The sequence below is a fragment of the Epinephelus moara genome, chromosome 22 (genome assembly GCF_006386435.1).
Source record: "Epinephelus moara isolate mb chromosome 22, YSFRI_EMoa_1.0, whole genome shotgun sequence".
Lineage (NCBI taxonomy): Eukaryota > Metazoa > Chordata > Actinopteri > Perciformes > Serranidae > Epinephelus > Epinephelus moara.
The window spans coordinates 33,501,648-33,518,499 of record NC_065527.1 but is presented as its reverse complement, the minus strand read 5'-3'; the positions used below and the strand labels follow the sequence as shown (position 1 = coordinate 33,518,499).

General features: G+C 42.2%; 1 protein-coding gene across 1 annotated transcript in view; it reads left to right on the top strand.

The window, feature by feature from the left end:
- sacm1la (SAC1 like phosphatidylinositide phosphatase a) overlaps nucleotides 1–16,852 on the top strand; it is a 96,062-nt gene that overhangs the window by 65,643 nt on the left and 13,567 nt on the right. The window contains exons 15-17 of the mRNA XM_050033981.1: nucleotides 64–133; nucleotides 239–311; nucleotides 426–519. Coding sequence (XP_049889938.1) covers nucleotides 64–133; nucleotides 239–311; nucleotides 426–519 — 237 coding nt within the window. The remainder of the gene's footprint in view (nucleotides 1–63; nucleotides 134–238; nucleotides 312–425; nucleotides 520–16,852) is intronic.

Sequence of the window (16,852 nt, the reverse complement as noted above, 5' to 3'; positions counted from 1 at the left end):
TGCTCATGTTGAGAGGCTTGAATGTTATTGACCTTTATATGTGTTGTGCCTGTGTGTGCTCAGAGGATGGGAGTTCTGAATGTGGGTCAACGGATTGAAGAGCAGGCTGAGTTTGAAAAGATCTACAAGAACGGTAATGTATTGTGTATGATCGACTATAAGCATGTGTTGTGTGATAAGTAGACCCTGTAGCCTCTTAGTGTGTCCTCACTATTTTGTGTGTGTGCTCTTTAACCAGCATGGGCTGACAATGCCAATGCATGTGCTATACAGTACGCAGGAACTGGAGCCTTGAAAACAGACTTCACAAGGTACAGTAGTGTACAATCCTATAGCACACATCGGTTGATCAACATGTTGTTTTCTGGAGTTCCTTTGTGTTAGTGTCATGGCTGTTGTTTAGTCAAACTTAATTTGCCCATCAGGACAGGGAAAAGGACCAGGTGGGGGCTTCTGATGGATGGCTGGAACTCAATGATCCGTTACTACAAAAATAACTTCTCTGATGGATTCAGACAGGTATGACTTTTGTGGCATGATTTGTTGTAGGTCCATCATTATTAAAGAAATTAATACAGGACCAGAAAAAAAATCACAGTTTAACTCTTAATGCCCAAGGAACTTTCCAGTAGACTAAACTAACACAAACCTTCCTTGAATTTGGCAGAGAAGAGAATAAAATGTCACACACACACACAGAGTAACTGCACATTATGTATTTGATAACTACACACCCTCTTTGTAACAGAATATTTGTTTACAAGATTGTGTACAAATCCTCTAGTTGCATTACAGTCTTTCTGAAATTAAGACAAGCATTAAATTCCACATAATGCTTCTGTGCGTCTCTATATCCTGCTCATGTCATGCTATAGAGCCAACCCACATATAGCAGGCTTTACGTCTTTAATCTTTCAGTGTGTAAAGGCCCTGACACACCAAGCTGCCATTGGTCAAGGTTAGGCCATCGATGAGCGTCAGTGTTAATTTTGACAGCTATTTTAGATTTAGTCTTAGTCTTGAGACGAAAATGCTTACTAGTTTTAGTCACATTCTAGTCATTTTTATCCATATATTATCCTTCCTATCCTATAGTTTTAGTCGACAAAAACTCAGTGTTCAAGTAAATGAAAATTTGTGACATTTTAGTCATTACTTTAAGTCAATATAATTTTTTCTATATGTTTTTTTAAAGCAACACAATGGAGGATTGCGCTTTTTACCTCACGGGGTCCCCCTACAGACGAAAAACGGTATTTTCTGTTACAACTGTCGCAAAAATCTTTCTGCGCGTGGATTTGTTGACAAGCCAATGATACCGGTGAACTTCCTGAAGCTGGGTATAATGCGCGATGATCATGTCTTCAAAACAGGTAAAGTAGCCTTATAGCATTTTGTACATACATGATTAGGCCGATTGCTTTATTTATTTATTCATTTTCGAAACTAAGAAATGAGTTGCTCTCTGCATGTCAGGGCTGACATCCTCCTCACAGCGTGCATGCGCACACACACACACACACACACACACACACACACAAACTCAACAGAGTGAAGTCAGACAATAGCAGAGAGGCCACAGATGAAGGGAATATAACTTCAAGATTACTCTAGTTGACGACAGCTACGCTTGTTATTGTAAGTAAGTGGGATAAAACCTCTGCCAGCCAAGCCAATAATTTATTTTTTTTAATTTTAATTTTATATACTTTATTAATCCCCGAGGGGAAATTCAATTTTTTTTCACTCTGTTTGTCAATTACACACAGGTCCGAATACACAAATGCACAAACTGGACCTATACATGCACTAAGTGGAGAGATGTCAGAGTGGGCTGCCCATGACAGGCGCTCAGAGCGGTTGGGGGGTTCGGTGCCTTGCTCAGGGGCACCTCGGCAGTGCCCAGGAGGTGAACTGGCACCTCTCCAGCTACCAGTCCACGCTCCATATTTTGGTCCGGACAGGGACTTGAACAGGCGACCCTCCGGTTCCCAACCCAAGTCCCTATGGACTGAGCTACTGCTGCCCCAAAATACTTTATCAATACATGTGATCAGCATGTAGAAAGCCATATTTCAATCTGCTCTGTCCGCAGTCTCTCATTCACCGCTATTATGATTTACAATCGCGGTCGACACAAGCACATCGCGCTCGCGGTGCTAACAGCAAACTGTTAAAGACGAACTACGATCAAAGCTGTCTGTATGTAGGCTAACACTTCATCTTAAAATGTACCTGAGGCAGCCGACCTGCAGACAGTGAGTCTTCTAAGGAGAGAGTAACAGCAGTAACAGCGCCAGGTCACCATCGGTCGGGCATCCCTCCTCTTTCAGCTCTCGCCAGCTGTGTGAAAGCCGGGCCAATATTAATCCCTATTCGAGCACTTGTTTTATCGCTCTCCCGTTTTCTTTTCTTTGTCTCCTCGAACAACACCTTCACCTTCTTCCTTTTCTTTGTGGCTTCAGCCATGACAACCACTTCTAACTTCATTCACCTTGGTTCGGCTACACTACTCTAAAGAGAGGAGGGGGATATGACGAGGAGGGGGATATGAAGTATGCCGTAAAGCAGCCAAATTTTGTAGTCTTTTTGTGTCCGGGTTCCTACCCGAACCTGAAACTGCATAGTGCCAGTGCAAGTGCAACAGACGCTCTCTATGTGATGTACCATCACAAGAATCTTGGATATATATTTTGAGGGCTCAAAAACTCCATTGTGTTGCTTTAAATATTATCTTTAAACTAATCCAGATAGGCTAATTTATGTATCAGAAATTAGAATCAATGTGATGGGTTGTATAAAATTTCATTTGGACAAATTTTTCTACAAATACAAATAATTTCTCAATCCTTACAAACAATCATTTTTCCAGCAGTTTTTGATAAGTTTAAGTGGTGATTTACAAGCACACACTTAATGATCAACAGTGTTAACAGTGTTTCAAGATGCCAGCGCACACAGATGCAGCGGCTTGTAACTCAGAATCAGAATCAGTTTATTTGCCATTTGCAGAAAAACTGCATTGGAAACGAGTTGCAAGAGCTCAGCATAAAAATACATGAAAAACAGTAGACAAGGTTAAAAAAACAATGAATAAATACATAAATAAGAGTAATAAAAAGACAGGTGCCCCTGTAGATCAACCGACACTCACTTTGAGCCGTAAATGACATCAAGATCTGGCAGGTCAGCACCAGTGGTCCTGCGGGCGGACCGAACGACTCTGTTTAAGGATTTTCGATCCTGTACAGTTAGATTACCAAACCACACTGTAAGCGAGGAGGTAAGGATGCTTTCAATCACGCAACGATAGAAATTTGATAAAATCTGGCAGTTTAAGGTGAATTCCTTTAATTTGCGCAGAAAGAAAAGCCGTTGCAGTGATTTTTTAACAATGATGCTGGTGTTTAAGTGCCAGCTGAGATTATCAGTGATAGTGACACCAAGAAATTTAAAACTACTCACCATCTCGACCTCCGTGCTGTTTATGGTGAGAGGGAGATGGGATTCATTCTTGCGGCCAAAGTCAATAACAACTTCCTTTCTTTTGGAAGCATTTAAGATTAGATTGTTGTTCTCGCTCCACTTGACTAAATTTTTACCTCAGATCTGTAGTGTGACTCGTCATTTGAGTTTATCAGGCCAATGACGGTTGTATCGTCAGCATACTTTACAATCAGATTGTTATGGTGAGAGGCAGTACAGTCGTACGTACAGAGAGAGAACAGCAGAGGGCTGAGAATACAGCCTTGTGGTGAGCCGGTGTTTAAAACAAGTTCATCAGATACACAGTCACTGATTCTGACTCTTTGAGGTCTCGAGGTTAAAAAGCTAAAAATCCATTCACATACAGCATCACACAAACCAAGACACTGGAGTTTATGAATGAGATTTGAAGGAATAATACAGTTAAAAGCAGAACAATAGTCTATAAAAAGCATTCGGACATAGGTGTTTCCCATATCCAAGTGTGCATAGACAGAATTCAAAGCAAAAGAAATGGCATCCTCCACAGACCTATTTTTCCTATAAGCAAACTGCAGAGGATCAACAGAAACAGGAATTTGATATTTAATATAATCCAGTACTAGCCGCTCCAGGCATTTCATTAACACAGAAGTAAGAGCGATGGGCCTGTAACCGTTAAGACAGGACACAGGTGACTTTTTAGGTACTGGAATTATGATAGATTCCTTGAAGCTACGTGGAACAAGGCAGTGCTCCAGTGACATATTGAACAAGTCCGTGAGCACAGGGGAAAGCTGTTCAGAACATAACCTAGCACACATCAGCACGAGGATGAATATACACGGCTAACAAAAACAGCTGAAAACTCTCGAGGGAGATAAAAAGGACGACATTTAATAACAAGACATTCAAGATTGGCCGTGCAAGTTTTGTCCATAACAACAGTGTCTGTGCACCAGCTCTCGTTAATAAGAAAACACACACCTCCTCCTTTACTTTTGCCGGTGCTCTCTCTCAGTCGGTCGGAGCGAAACACGGAGAAGCCCCGTGATTGAGTGGCTGAGTCCGGTACATTGCTATCAAGCCACGTCTCCGTCAGGCCAAACACGGAGCAGCGGGATCTTGAAGGGGCGCTCCCGAAGTTTAGCAAGCACACCGCCTCGCTTGCCTCGATGTCAGCGTCTCCGGCGCTGGTGTTCGTCGTCCCCATTTTGTCCGGGAAAGTGCTGCCTCCGGTGGGTCCACCAGTCGCCGCGTCAGCCTCCCTCGCACTGGGGCGTCTCATCACCCAGGTGACCGTCATTCTGGCAGAGCCGCTCGCTCCCATGGCGGTGGGTAGGACACAGTGCAAATTCTTCACATCTCAGTTCAGGAATCACATATGGAAACCCGGAAACTTTATCACGAATCCATAAAAGTGATTCATGGTTATATCCAATGGAGGCAAGTGTCTCAAGGATCGACACATTAGACACAATCAACAAACAATACAGAAGACAAAGAAGGGCTCTCGCAGCGGCGCTCTGCACCGGCGCCATCTTACATCTTACTTATTGATCAACAGTGTTAACAGTGTTTCAAGATGCCGGCGCACACAGACGCAGCGGCTCGTAATTCCTCTCATTTTCAGCATTCAGTGTTTTTGCACATGTTGTTATTTTCTATTATTCGTCCGGTTTGTCGTGCAAATCCTGTCTACAGTCGCCAGGATCTCCTAAGCAATGGATTATGGAGTAACAACCTGTAAACAATGACTTTATCCGATCGCTCAGCATACCACAGGATATAGCTCGTCGGGGCTCTCCGTGGATCATCATCGCTGCGGGCAGGAGGAGGAAGCAGCGGAAGAAGAGGAAACAAAAACGCAGCTGCGGGGCTGGCGTCCTCGCGCGGCTGCGAAGACGGCCACACAAACTACCACTTCCCAGCATCTTCCTTTCAAATGCCAGATCCATTGCAAATAAAATGGATGAGCTGAAGCTACAGATTGCAGCAAACAGGCTCGTCCAGGACTGTTCCATTCTGCTGATAACAGAGACCTGGCTCCACTCATCCATTCCGGATATGGCTATCAAGTTAGCAGGCTGCACAGCCCACCGCCATGACAGAGACAGTAGCCCTTTTTAAATAAGAATTGTGCAAATTTGCAGTAAAGCCTATCAGTCTTCTTTCAGCATTGGCAAAAATAAAATCGGAGAGTGCAGCAAAATGCCGCCTGCCTATTTTGTTCATACAGAATGTGCCTTTTTTGGGGCAATGGGGGGTGTGAGCAAGTAACAAAACATGTAGCTCAGTGTGTGACGTAAACACTCACGTACTCCAAGGGAAACCGCGGCTGCTCAGTCCTTCGGCGACTCTCATAAGTCAGCCCGTTCTTCACCGTCCCCGTCATTTGACGGTTAATGGCCTCTTGGTGCCCTCCTTGCCCTCGCAAGGCAAGGAGGGCACGCAATTCTTTGTCTCCCCAGTTGCTCATCTTTACAGTGTCTGTCAGGTTTGCATTTCCCTCTTGCTACTAGTACTAGCTGCTCATTCCTGCTGTCAGCTATTTCCTGTTTATCCATCGCCAGTGGGTCGCACATGCAGCGTCATCAACAGCTCTTCCCACAAGTCATCAACAGCCCCACCCATGGTGCCTCGTTCTTTTTAAACCAAAAAGGTTCCGCCAATATGTCTACCCTACGAGGCAGAAAATTGGGCACCTTGGATCAACTCGCCAATCCGGCTCTGTGTGTCTAAACGCTCGCAGCTTGCCGGCAAAACGGCCCAACATTCACGGAAAATCTGGCAGTGTAAAAGGGGCTAGTAACTCTGGTAAGAGCAAGGGAGGGGGGTTATGCATTTACGTGAATAACAACTGGTGCACCAACGCTACGACCATCGATAGCCACTGCTCTCCAGACCTGGAGTATATGACTGTCAAATGCAGACTCACGTATCTTCAATGAGAGTTCACTGTTGTCATGGTGACTGCTGCGTACATTCCACCAAATGCTAACGCTAACTTAGCCCTCAGCCACTTGTACAATGCCATCAGCCTTCAACAGGACACCTATCTAGACACAGTTCACATCATAGCAGGTGACTTTAACCATGCTGACTTGAAGGTAGTGCTCCCTAAGTTCCGCCAACACATAAAATGTGCTACCAGAGGAGCAAATACGCTGGATAAAGCCTACTCCAACATCAAGCATGGTTACAGGGCTACACAGCTACACCACCTTTGCCTATCTGATCACATGTCCCTGCTCATGATACCAGCATACACCCCCCTTAAGAAAAAAGCCGTGGATGACAAAAGAGGTCAAAGTGCCGCTAAAGGAGAGGAACAGCGCCTTCAGGTCTGGGGATGAAGCTCAGTACAGGGCTGCCAGAGCCAACCTGAGGAGAGGCATCAGGGAGGCCAAGACAGCATATAAGAGGAAGATTGAGGACCACTTCAGCAGCAACAACATACCGCAGGTGTGGCAAGGGGTCCAAAACATCACCAACTACAAGTCCAGCAACCTAACTGCAGCCGATGGTAATGCCTCACTGGCCGAGGAGCTAAACCACTTCTTCGCCCGCTTTGAGGTTGGGACACCAGCGGTGGAAAGGCCACACTCACCAGCCTCCAGCAGCCACATCCTCACAGTGCAGGCACAGGAGGTAAGGTGCACTCTGCGGGCAGTGAATCCCAGAAAAGCTGTTGGACCAGACGGTGTGACTGGGAGGGTGCTGAGAGACTGCGCAGACCAGCTGGCCAGTGTGTTCACCAACCAGACATGGGGATAAGTCACAAGCAAGTCTCAAGTCTGTACCTTCAAGTCTCAAGCAAGTCCCAAGTTAGTTGTGGTGAGAATCAAGCAAGTCAAGTCCCTGCTATAAAGGCCCTGACACACCAAGCTGACGGTCGGCCGTCGACCAAAGTCGGGCCGTCGGTGAGTGTCTGTCGGCCTAGTTTTTGCGGTGTTTCTCGCACCTTCGGCGTCTGCGACTTTTTGGCCGATTGAGCATGTTGAATCGGCGGCAGAGCTAGTCGGTGAAAGAGATCACTCTGATTGGCTGTTTAGGTTTTATTCCCTTGCCCCTGTAGCGAGTGAATCTGCCTGTAGTGAAACTGGGCTTCCTCCTCAGGCTCCACTTCACTCAGCTGCCCAACAGATCCGCTGACTCTCCCACTTTAACCTGAATAACAAACTGGAGCTAGCTGGGAGCGGCTAGCAGAGCGTTAGCCGCAGCATGACCGGAGGGAAGCACAGCCAGTTAGCCTCCGCTAGCTTCCCAGCTAGCCCCGGCTCCTCGTTTGAATCCAAACAGAGAGCCAGGGCTAGCTGGGAGCGGCTAGCGGAGTGTGAGCCGCAGCATGACGGAGGGACGCACAGCCAGTTAGCCTCCACTAGTCTCTGAGTTAGCCCCGGCTCTCCGTTTGGATCCAACCGGAGCACCAAGCCCTGGTTTGTTATTCAGGTTAAAGTGGGAAGAAGCAACGGGTTTATCAGGCAGCTGAGTGAAGCTGAGTGACGTGGAGCCTGTGGAGGAAACGACAGGACCGTCTGAATGTAATAGTCCGTGGAGGTGCTGCTTTGCTCGGCTGCACAGATAGGTAACACCTCGGCTGTCAGGTTGTACCACTCTGTCACTCCGCTGTCTCACGCAGGTGCAGAACGTACGTGCCACTTGGCCGTTGGATGTAGTCCGTGTAGTGTGTTCAAATGCAACTGACACAGGGCGACGTGAGGCGACGTGAGGCGACGTAGACGACGCAACAGTTGGCTTTCGTCACGGCTAGTTCTTTGATGTCAGTTTGGTGTGTCTGCACCTTAAGTCAAGCAAGTCAAGTCGAGTCATTGCTCAGGTCAAGCAAGTCACAAGTCAAGTCATATGTCACATACAGCAAACATCTCCTCACAATCCACTATCTACATGTCCTCTGAATATGCTGTGAAAAAGTCTGGTCTCTGTCTCTGCAACGATGTTACAGGGAGTTTTGGACATGACGTCATCAGATTGAGACGGGAGTAACCAAACGTGCTCTGGTCGACCACTGTATTTCCTATAGTGATCTTCTACTGCTTGCTTACTAATTCTTGTGTTTTTGGTGTCCGGAACATCTGTATCGCCAAAACTCACCATTAAAGTGTCAGTCCATCGGACAGAAACAGGACTCTCACCGTGTCACTGTTGGCAGTAAAACTACCATCATGCCGACAAAGGAAGGCGACACCACTACAAACACTGTGGATGATCAGCTATCCAGCGTTGATATCAAAGATATAATAAGCAAGCAGATGGACATCCTATTTCTGGACACCAATTTTGTCAACAAAATCAGCAAAATATTGACGGTTTCCCTCATCGAACCTGTTAAAAAGGCCATCGCAGAGTCTATCACGGAGATGGTAAAGGAAACCATACAGTATGAACTAAAAGACACGGCTGATAAACTATGTGATCTGCAACATAAGTATGATGATTTGATTGACAACCTCGATGAACAAGAACAGTACTCTCGACCAAACTGCCTTATTGTCTTTGGTGTACCTGAAAAGAGAGATGAGGATACAACCAAAGTCGTTTGTGACATTTTTAAGACCAATCTCAAGATAGAGGTGCAGCCTACGGAGACTGACAGGAGCCACCGCCTTGGTCAAAAGCCTGAAAACCCGAAGGCTAAACCGAGGGGCATTATTGTCAAGTTCACCAAATATTATGTTTGGGACAATGTTTTCAAGGCGAAAAAAAGCACTGAAGGACTCTAAAATGCATATTTTGGAGAACTTAACGACCAAGAGAGTGAAACTGTTGGCTGATCTCCGGGAAAAACACAGGAATAAACTGGCTGCCAGTTGGACTCGAGATGGGTGCATTCATCTGCTGACACACAAGAAGAAACTACACGTTATCAGTAGACTCTCTGACGCCAGTAAGTTGTGCATCATCTGAACTCTAGACACAAATGACTTTGGACTACCTGATCACACATAGACTACAGTATTTTGCTGTTGTTTGCTGGATTTAAGCAGTGTTTGGGAGATTTCTCTGGCCCTTCTACTTGTACTGGACATTGAATTGATTTTTAAATATCTGTTTTTATTCTCTGCAGAAGTAGTTAGGGAATGGAACTTAGATTAGTTTTTAGTAGAGTAATAGGAAGTAACATGAGGTCTTGTATTTTGGTCTTAGTTCTTTTCATCAGTCACCCAACATTGAATTATTGTCTTAAGTTTACATTGTATGGGATCAAATGACTTAGATTCAGTACTCAAGTTGTAAAAAAAAATCAGGGGGGGGTGGTGGATTTTATCACATGGGGACATAATTTGTGCTGATGACAGCACAGAGGATCTGCCATAGCACCACTGCTCTTACATTGTTAGGGTCAAATGCACAGGACAAGTGCAAAATCATTTCTTCAGTTGGGTCAACCGATGATACTAATAATAATCAAAGTCAGTTTTGCTTTTAGAATATTGAATTACAGTGTATTTTTCAAAAAAGCAGTTTGTGGTTTCAGGACAGTCTGGGCTATCCAGATTTGCCATCATTCCATGTCCTTCTATGTGTCTGTATTTTATATTAATTTTTATATCAATGAAAAAAACAAATCTGTGTGACTAAATTCTTACATTTTTACATGTATCTCACCATAGCAAGTCGGAAGTTGACATATTCTGCCATATATGGAGAGGGGAGGGGGGATGGTGGGACATTCTGTCACTTCGCAGCTGTCCAAAATATGTGGTTTGTGCCAGGCAGACAAGATTGCCAGTATTTTTTCATTATTGCAAGAAATTCCATTGACTCATTCACAAGTCAAAAATATGTTTTATCTGAAAGAAACATGCAATATCTACATCTAAGATAATAGAAAAATAGTCAACCAAGTGCAATGATGTCAGTGGATAGACAGGGAGAAACACACGCAAGCCTAAGACATGGTAAGATACGGTATTCCTCACTATATGAAGTGACTGATAACAAGATCTGTATAATGGATTGTAAAGAAATTCGTCAGGTTTTTATTTTGTAGACAATTGATCTGGATTTACAGCGTGATGGGATGACAGCACAATGATGTCTGGTATCACTGGAAAGCTCTGGTCCTGCGCTTTCATGTGATATGTGTGGCATTTCTGTGCGACCCTACATTCGCGAGTAATCCATCCAAGAGTAGTGTGTGTGCAAAGCTGTATGAAATCTTTGTTCTACATAATTTGAGTGTAACTTTATCTTTTTTTTTTCGCTGTGAAAACAGTGGACTACCAACAAGTGCTTGGTCTTGTCGGAAAGCTACGGTTCCGCTGTGGCTTCTCGCTATGATGAACGGTTGCGGAGAAAATCCATAGAGAAGAACAGGTGTGAATTTGGACGCACTATGCGTCGTTCGGGCACCCTCAATAGGGCACACACATAACATCCACAGCGCAGCTCACTGAGATACAATATAAAAATATCTTTGCATGCGTGCCCTCACCCACAGTATTTTACTCGATATGCATAAAACCAAAGGTAAAACTAAATGTTGAAATAGTAGTAATACCACATTCATTCAAAAAATGACACAAGGGATGGAAAGGGGGGATGGCAGTTTTAGAAGGGGGATGATTTTGACCATTTTTATTTCAAGGGGGATGCCATCCCCCATCATCCCACCTCAGCTCGAGTACTGCTTAGATTGTACTGTAGATTATGATGAGTTTGAACAGCTTTGCCTCTACAATGATGGGAAGCTAAATTGTAGGCAATTTTTGCCAGACCAGTTGAAACACTTAAATCATAATAATAACTTTTCATTGTTGCACCGTAACATTAGGAGTCTAAACAAGCATCACGATGACCTAGTTTCCCTCTTAACAAGTATAGGCCAGAGCTTTAATGTCATTGACTGCAGCAAAACCTGGCTAAATGAAGGATCTTATATGGACATCCTTAATCTTGATGGATATAAATTATACAATAAAAATAGATCTGGTAGATCAGGAGGAGGAGTCTCTTTGTATGCAGCCTCTGAACTCTCAGTTAGCATTTGTGATGAATTTATTATTGCCGATGGTCACTCTGATTCTCTATTCATAGACATAGATGTAAAAAGTAGTAAAAACATTATAGTTGGAGTAATTTACAGGCCACCAGATTCTGATATTGACATCTACAAAATTAATTTATAAAAACTCTTATATCGTATAAACAAAACAAATAAAACATGTTTCATTCTCTGGGACTTTAACATAGACCTCGTTAAGGATGATACTATGACAAATGACTTTATTAATATTTTGTATTCCTTTTCATTTTTTCCTACAATCAATACATTCACTAGAGTTACAGAGTCTAGCAGGACAATAATCGACAATATCCTCACAAATTCTTACAAAGTTCGTATAGATTCTGGTATAATATTCTCAGATCTAACAGACCATTATCCTATTGTTTTATTCACTGATCTTGTTAAGAAAGTTGATGATTCCCCCACCAAAACTAAAGTTAAGGTTTTAAATGAAAAATCTTTACAAAAACTATGTGCAAACCTAACCAAAACGTGGGATTCTGTCTATAATTGTAAGGACCCGAATACTGCATATAATGTACTAATTAATGAAATCACCGATTCTATGGATTGCACTATAATTGAAAGACTCATAAAGCAAAGTGCCATTACACAGAAACCCTGGCTTACAAAGGGTATTTTAAAATCTATCAATAAAAAGAATAAATCATACAACGATTTGTTAAAAACCCTAGTGATGCAAATAAAGAAACATATACAAAGTATAGAAATGAGCTCACACAAGTAATTCGCATGAGTAAGCGAAGGTACTATACTGTAGGGCTGTCAACGAATATTCTGAATTCGAATTTAAATTCGAATTTGAAAAAAAAATCGACCTTCGAATGTGAAAATTGATATTCGATTGTGGAGGAAAAAAAACACCACCGCAGCTGTCCTCTTTGCGAGTGGGCGTTGGCATCAGACGCGCATTTCTCTGCGCTGGTCGACAAGTGGTTCTGTTCCCAGCTGTTGTCTCCGTCACCCAGCTTGACACATTCCCTCGCGGCTCGCGCAGAAAATAGACCAGACGCCGAAATGATCGCTGCAGGGCGCGAGCATGTCACGGTCCGGCACTTCGAGGCTATTCGCAGCGCTTCCGCGGGCCACGGGTCAGAGAGGGGGGCGAGCGAGAGGTCCGCGGTCGTTTTTAACATAATGTTATAGATAATTGTTTTATGTGTTTTAATGTGTAGGTATGTAAATGTTTTCAAAGACGTTTATGTTGAAATAAAAATACCTACACGTAGTTATGTTTCCTTGTATTAATACATATACAAGTATGTTTCCTTGTATTAGTTTGCCCTCTTGTGGACATAATGCAAAAAAAAAAAATTTGAATGGTTCGAACCTATGAGTTATTTTTAGAAAGAATATTCGAACGTCATTTTTGAGCAATTTTGACAGCCCTACTATACTGAACGCATTAAAGTTTATCGGGGTGACCAAAAGAAATCGTGGCAGGTACTAAATGAAATCCTCTGTCGTAAGCATAAAAATACTATTCTCAGAAAATACCAAAATCAAGGGAAACTCCAAAAATGCTGAAAATATCACTGGAAATGCCACCAACAATGATGAACTCGCCAATAAATTTAATGATCATTTTGTTTCTATTGGAAAAAACCTCTCTCAAAAGATTAATCAACCACACAATGCCACATTTAGACAATACCTCAAAGGCAATTATTTGAACTCTCTTTTCCTTAGGCCAACTGATAGAGATGAAGTGTTGAAAATTGTTATGAAAATGAAGAGATGAAAATGAACACACAGCTGGTGTAGATAACGTTTGTTGTAAAATTCTGAAAGCTATTACAAGTGAAATTTTGGAGCCGCTGGTCCACTCTATCAATCTCTTCTTAGTCTGTGGAGTTGTGCCTGATATGACAAAAATTGCAAGAATCGTACCAGTGTTTAAGTCGGGGGATAAAAATGACTTACATAATTATAGACCCATATTTATTTTAGCTGTCTTCTCCATGGTACTGGAGAGAGTTGTTTATAGTAGACTGAGTGACTTTTTAGAAAAATTTAAAATCCTATCTCCACAACAGTATGGCTTTAGGAAAGAGAGCTCCACCTCTATGGCGATTCTGAATCTCTTGGAAAAAATTTATGATTGTATTGATAGAGGCGAGTTAGGCATTGGAGTTTTCCTTGATTTGTCAAAGGCTTTTGACACGATTGATTTTGAAATTCTTTTAAATAAGCTTCAATATTTATTTTTTTATATAAATGATTTTATACATTGTTCTAACATTCTACACAAAGTTCTGTTCGCAGACAGTGACGGACTGGCCATTTGGCATTTGGGCAAATGCCAGAACGGCCGCCAGGCAAAAAAAAAAAAAATTAAAAATAAATAAATAAATCTTCTCTTGGCGGCCCAAAACATTTTTATCGGCCACAATATACATATAAGTAGTAGCCTAAATATAATTTTAAATAAATATGAGTGAAATGGGGCTACCGGTAATATAAAGTGTTTTTGGTCATCAAGCATTTTCTCACGATGATGACATTTGACATCTGACAAGTGACAAATGAATGATGGGTAATGCACTCAACGTCAAGGACAACATCACAACAAGAAAAGAAAATGGATCGAGGCACGAAAAGACGAGTGGAGAAGGGTGGAGCGGAGAAAAAGAGAGAGAGAAAAAGGAAAGCTGTGCTCGCGGAGAGTGAAAAGTATGCGAAAATATCAGATTTATTTAGCCTACAAAAAACTGTTTACCCGGCGGCGACAGACAGAGCACCTCTGCAGCAAGTGCAGCTAGCAGTACGGCCTCTGCCTCAGAGAAGAGCAAACTCTGCTAACTACTTAAAGGTAAGACATAATAATAATAAATAAAAATAACTTAATTTGTATAGCACCTTTCACAACGGAGTAACAACGTGCTTAACAATAAAAACAATTAGTACATAAAACAATAAAACATCAAATAATTTAAAAAGTTACAATAATTAATTACCATCAATTAAGAAAAGACCATATGATAAATGTGAGTAAGAAGAGATTTAAAAGAAGACACTGAGAGACACATATTTATTTTTATACTCTAGCTGTGCAGTGCTCTTGTCATGTTTTGGTGAAGCTATTGTAATATGCATTGTGGCTGCTGTGACATTTATTATGGCTTATAAGACATAGGGTCCTTCTTGTTTCTGTTGTAACTAGTGCTTTTGATAGAGCTATTGAAATGTGCACTGTGGCTGTTCAGTGCTCTTTTCATGTTTTGGTGAAGCTCTTGTAACATGCATTGTGGTAGGTGTAAGATTTATGTTTCTGTTGTTATAATTTGGTTGTGCTGTCTTCTGTCCAAGAGGGGGCGCCTATGGTTAATGGTGGAAGTAGGCTAAGCCTTTAGGATGAAGTTGTGTGGTGTTTGATTTCAGATTTTTGTGTTTTGGTAGACATAGAGCTAGTATTATTAACTGAGATTATTAGTCTGGCCTTTGAACGTGCCTGACTTTATGGGGGTTCTGCTGCTGCCTTATTATCTTGTGTGCTGTGCATTGTTGTCTACTGTACCAGTGCGATTGTAGTGAGTTGACTGCGTGGTGTGTGTTCTGAATTTCTACATTCTCATATGGTTAGCTTTCCACATGCTCCCATGCAAGCCACTAATCAATTTTATCATTCATGATGACTGTGTCTGTATATCAACTCTTCTATTGTGCATCAAGGCAGTGAGTGAGTGTGTGAGTTTCTATGGTAGTTGTGGAAAAGTCTGTGTCTCTGTGGCGCTCTGAAACGTTCTGCCAATGGTAGTGTTTTTTATGTTAGTATGTGTAAAATCATCAATCATATTACCTAGTAATATGTGGGAGGGGGGATATGAGACACCACGCCTGTTCTTTCACAAATAAGGAACTGATGATCTAAAATGACGTAAAAATGCATATATTTTTTTGTAAAATAATATGAAAAATTTTCACCCCTGGCTGGCCGATGCGCTGCCATGTGGCCTCTGTGTCAAAAATGCCAGGGCCTCTTTTTGGTCCTAGTCCATCACTGTTCGCAGATTATACTAATTTATTTTTATCACACAAGAACATAAATGATCTGCAAAAGAATCTCAATGATGAATTGATCAAGGTTGATACATGGTTAAAATGCAATAAATTATCTCTAAATATAAACAAGACAAACTTTATAATTTTTCGATCAAACAGAAATCGGGGCAACCTTGAACTTATTGATATTAAAATAAATGACAGTCCTGTTGAGAGAGTGAAGTCCACTAGATTCCTGGGAGTTCATATGGACGAGTTTGTAAATTTCAGGGGCCATATTGATGTATTAACTAAGAAACTATCAAAATATGTTGGATGAGGCATTTCTTACCTGGTGAAGCACAGTAACATTATATCGGCCATTATTTGAGTCTCATCTTAATTATTGCAATATTATTTGGAGCAATACATTTCCCAGCCACCTAGCCACCTATACCCTCTATACCCACGACTGCACACCCACCAATCCGAACGACGGCATTAAGTTTGCAGATGATACCACCGTAGCGGGGCTCATCTCAGGAGGAGATGAGACTGCATACAGGGAGGAGGTGAAAAGGCTGTCAGCATGGTGCTCCATGAACAATTTCATCCTCAACACCTCCAAAACAAAAAGAGCTGATAGTCGACCTCAGGTGGAGGAAATCTGACATTCAGCCTCATCAATGGGGACGGAGTGGAGATGGTCTCAGACTTCAGGTTCCTCGGCACTCACATCAAGGAGGACCTGTCATGGACAACAAACACCACGGCACTGCTGAAGAAGGCACAACAGAGACTGTATTTCCTAAGGATACTCAGGAAGAATAACTTAACACAGAAACTGTTAGTGTCCTTCTACTGTCTTCTATCTTGAGGACATTTACAATACATGCTGCTTCAGGAGAGCCCACAGCATCCTCAGAGACCCATCCCACCCTGGCCACCACCTATTTGAACTGTTGCCCTCAGGGAGGTGCTTTAGGACCATCAAAGCAAAAACAAACAGACTGAAAAACAGCTTTTACCCCAAAGCTGTCATTGCACTGAACTCTGCACAATCCTGAAAACACTTGAATATTCACTAAATACTCTACTGTGCAATATACAGCCATCTGTGCAATATTATGCTGTCTGTGCAATATACTGTATAATAGACTGGGTTCTACTTGAAATGATAGTGTAAATCTGTATACTAGTGTAATTTGTTTTGTACAGTTTAGTGATATTTTTTATTTCTTATTTAAAGTTTATTTTTATGATATTTCTATAGCTGTTGTTTTGCTGCCTTGTTTTTAACGTATACCTCTATTGCACTGAATCTGAGAGCTGCTTCCTCAGTTTTGTTGTACT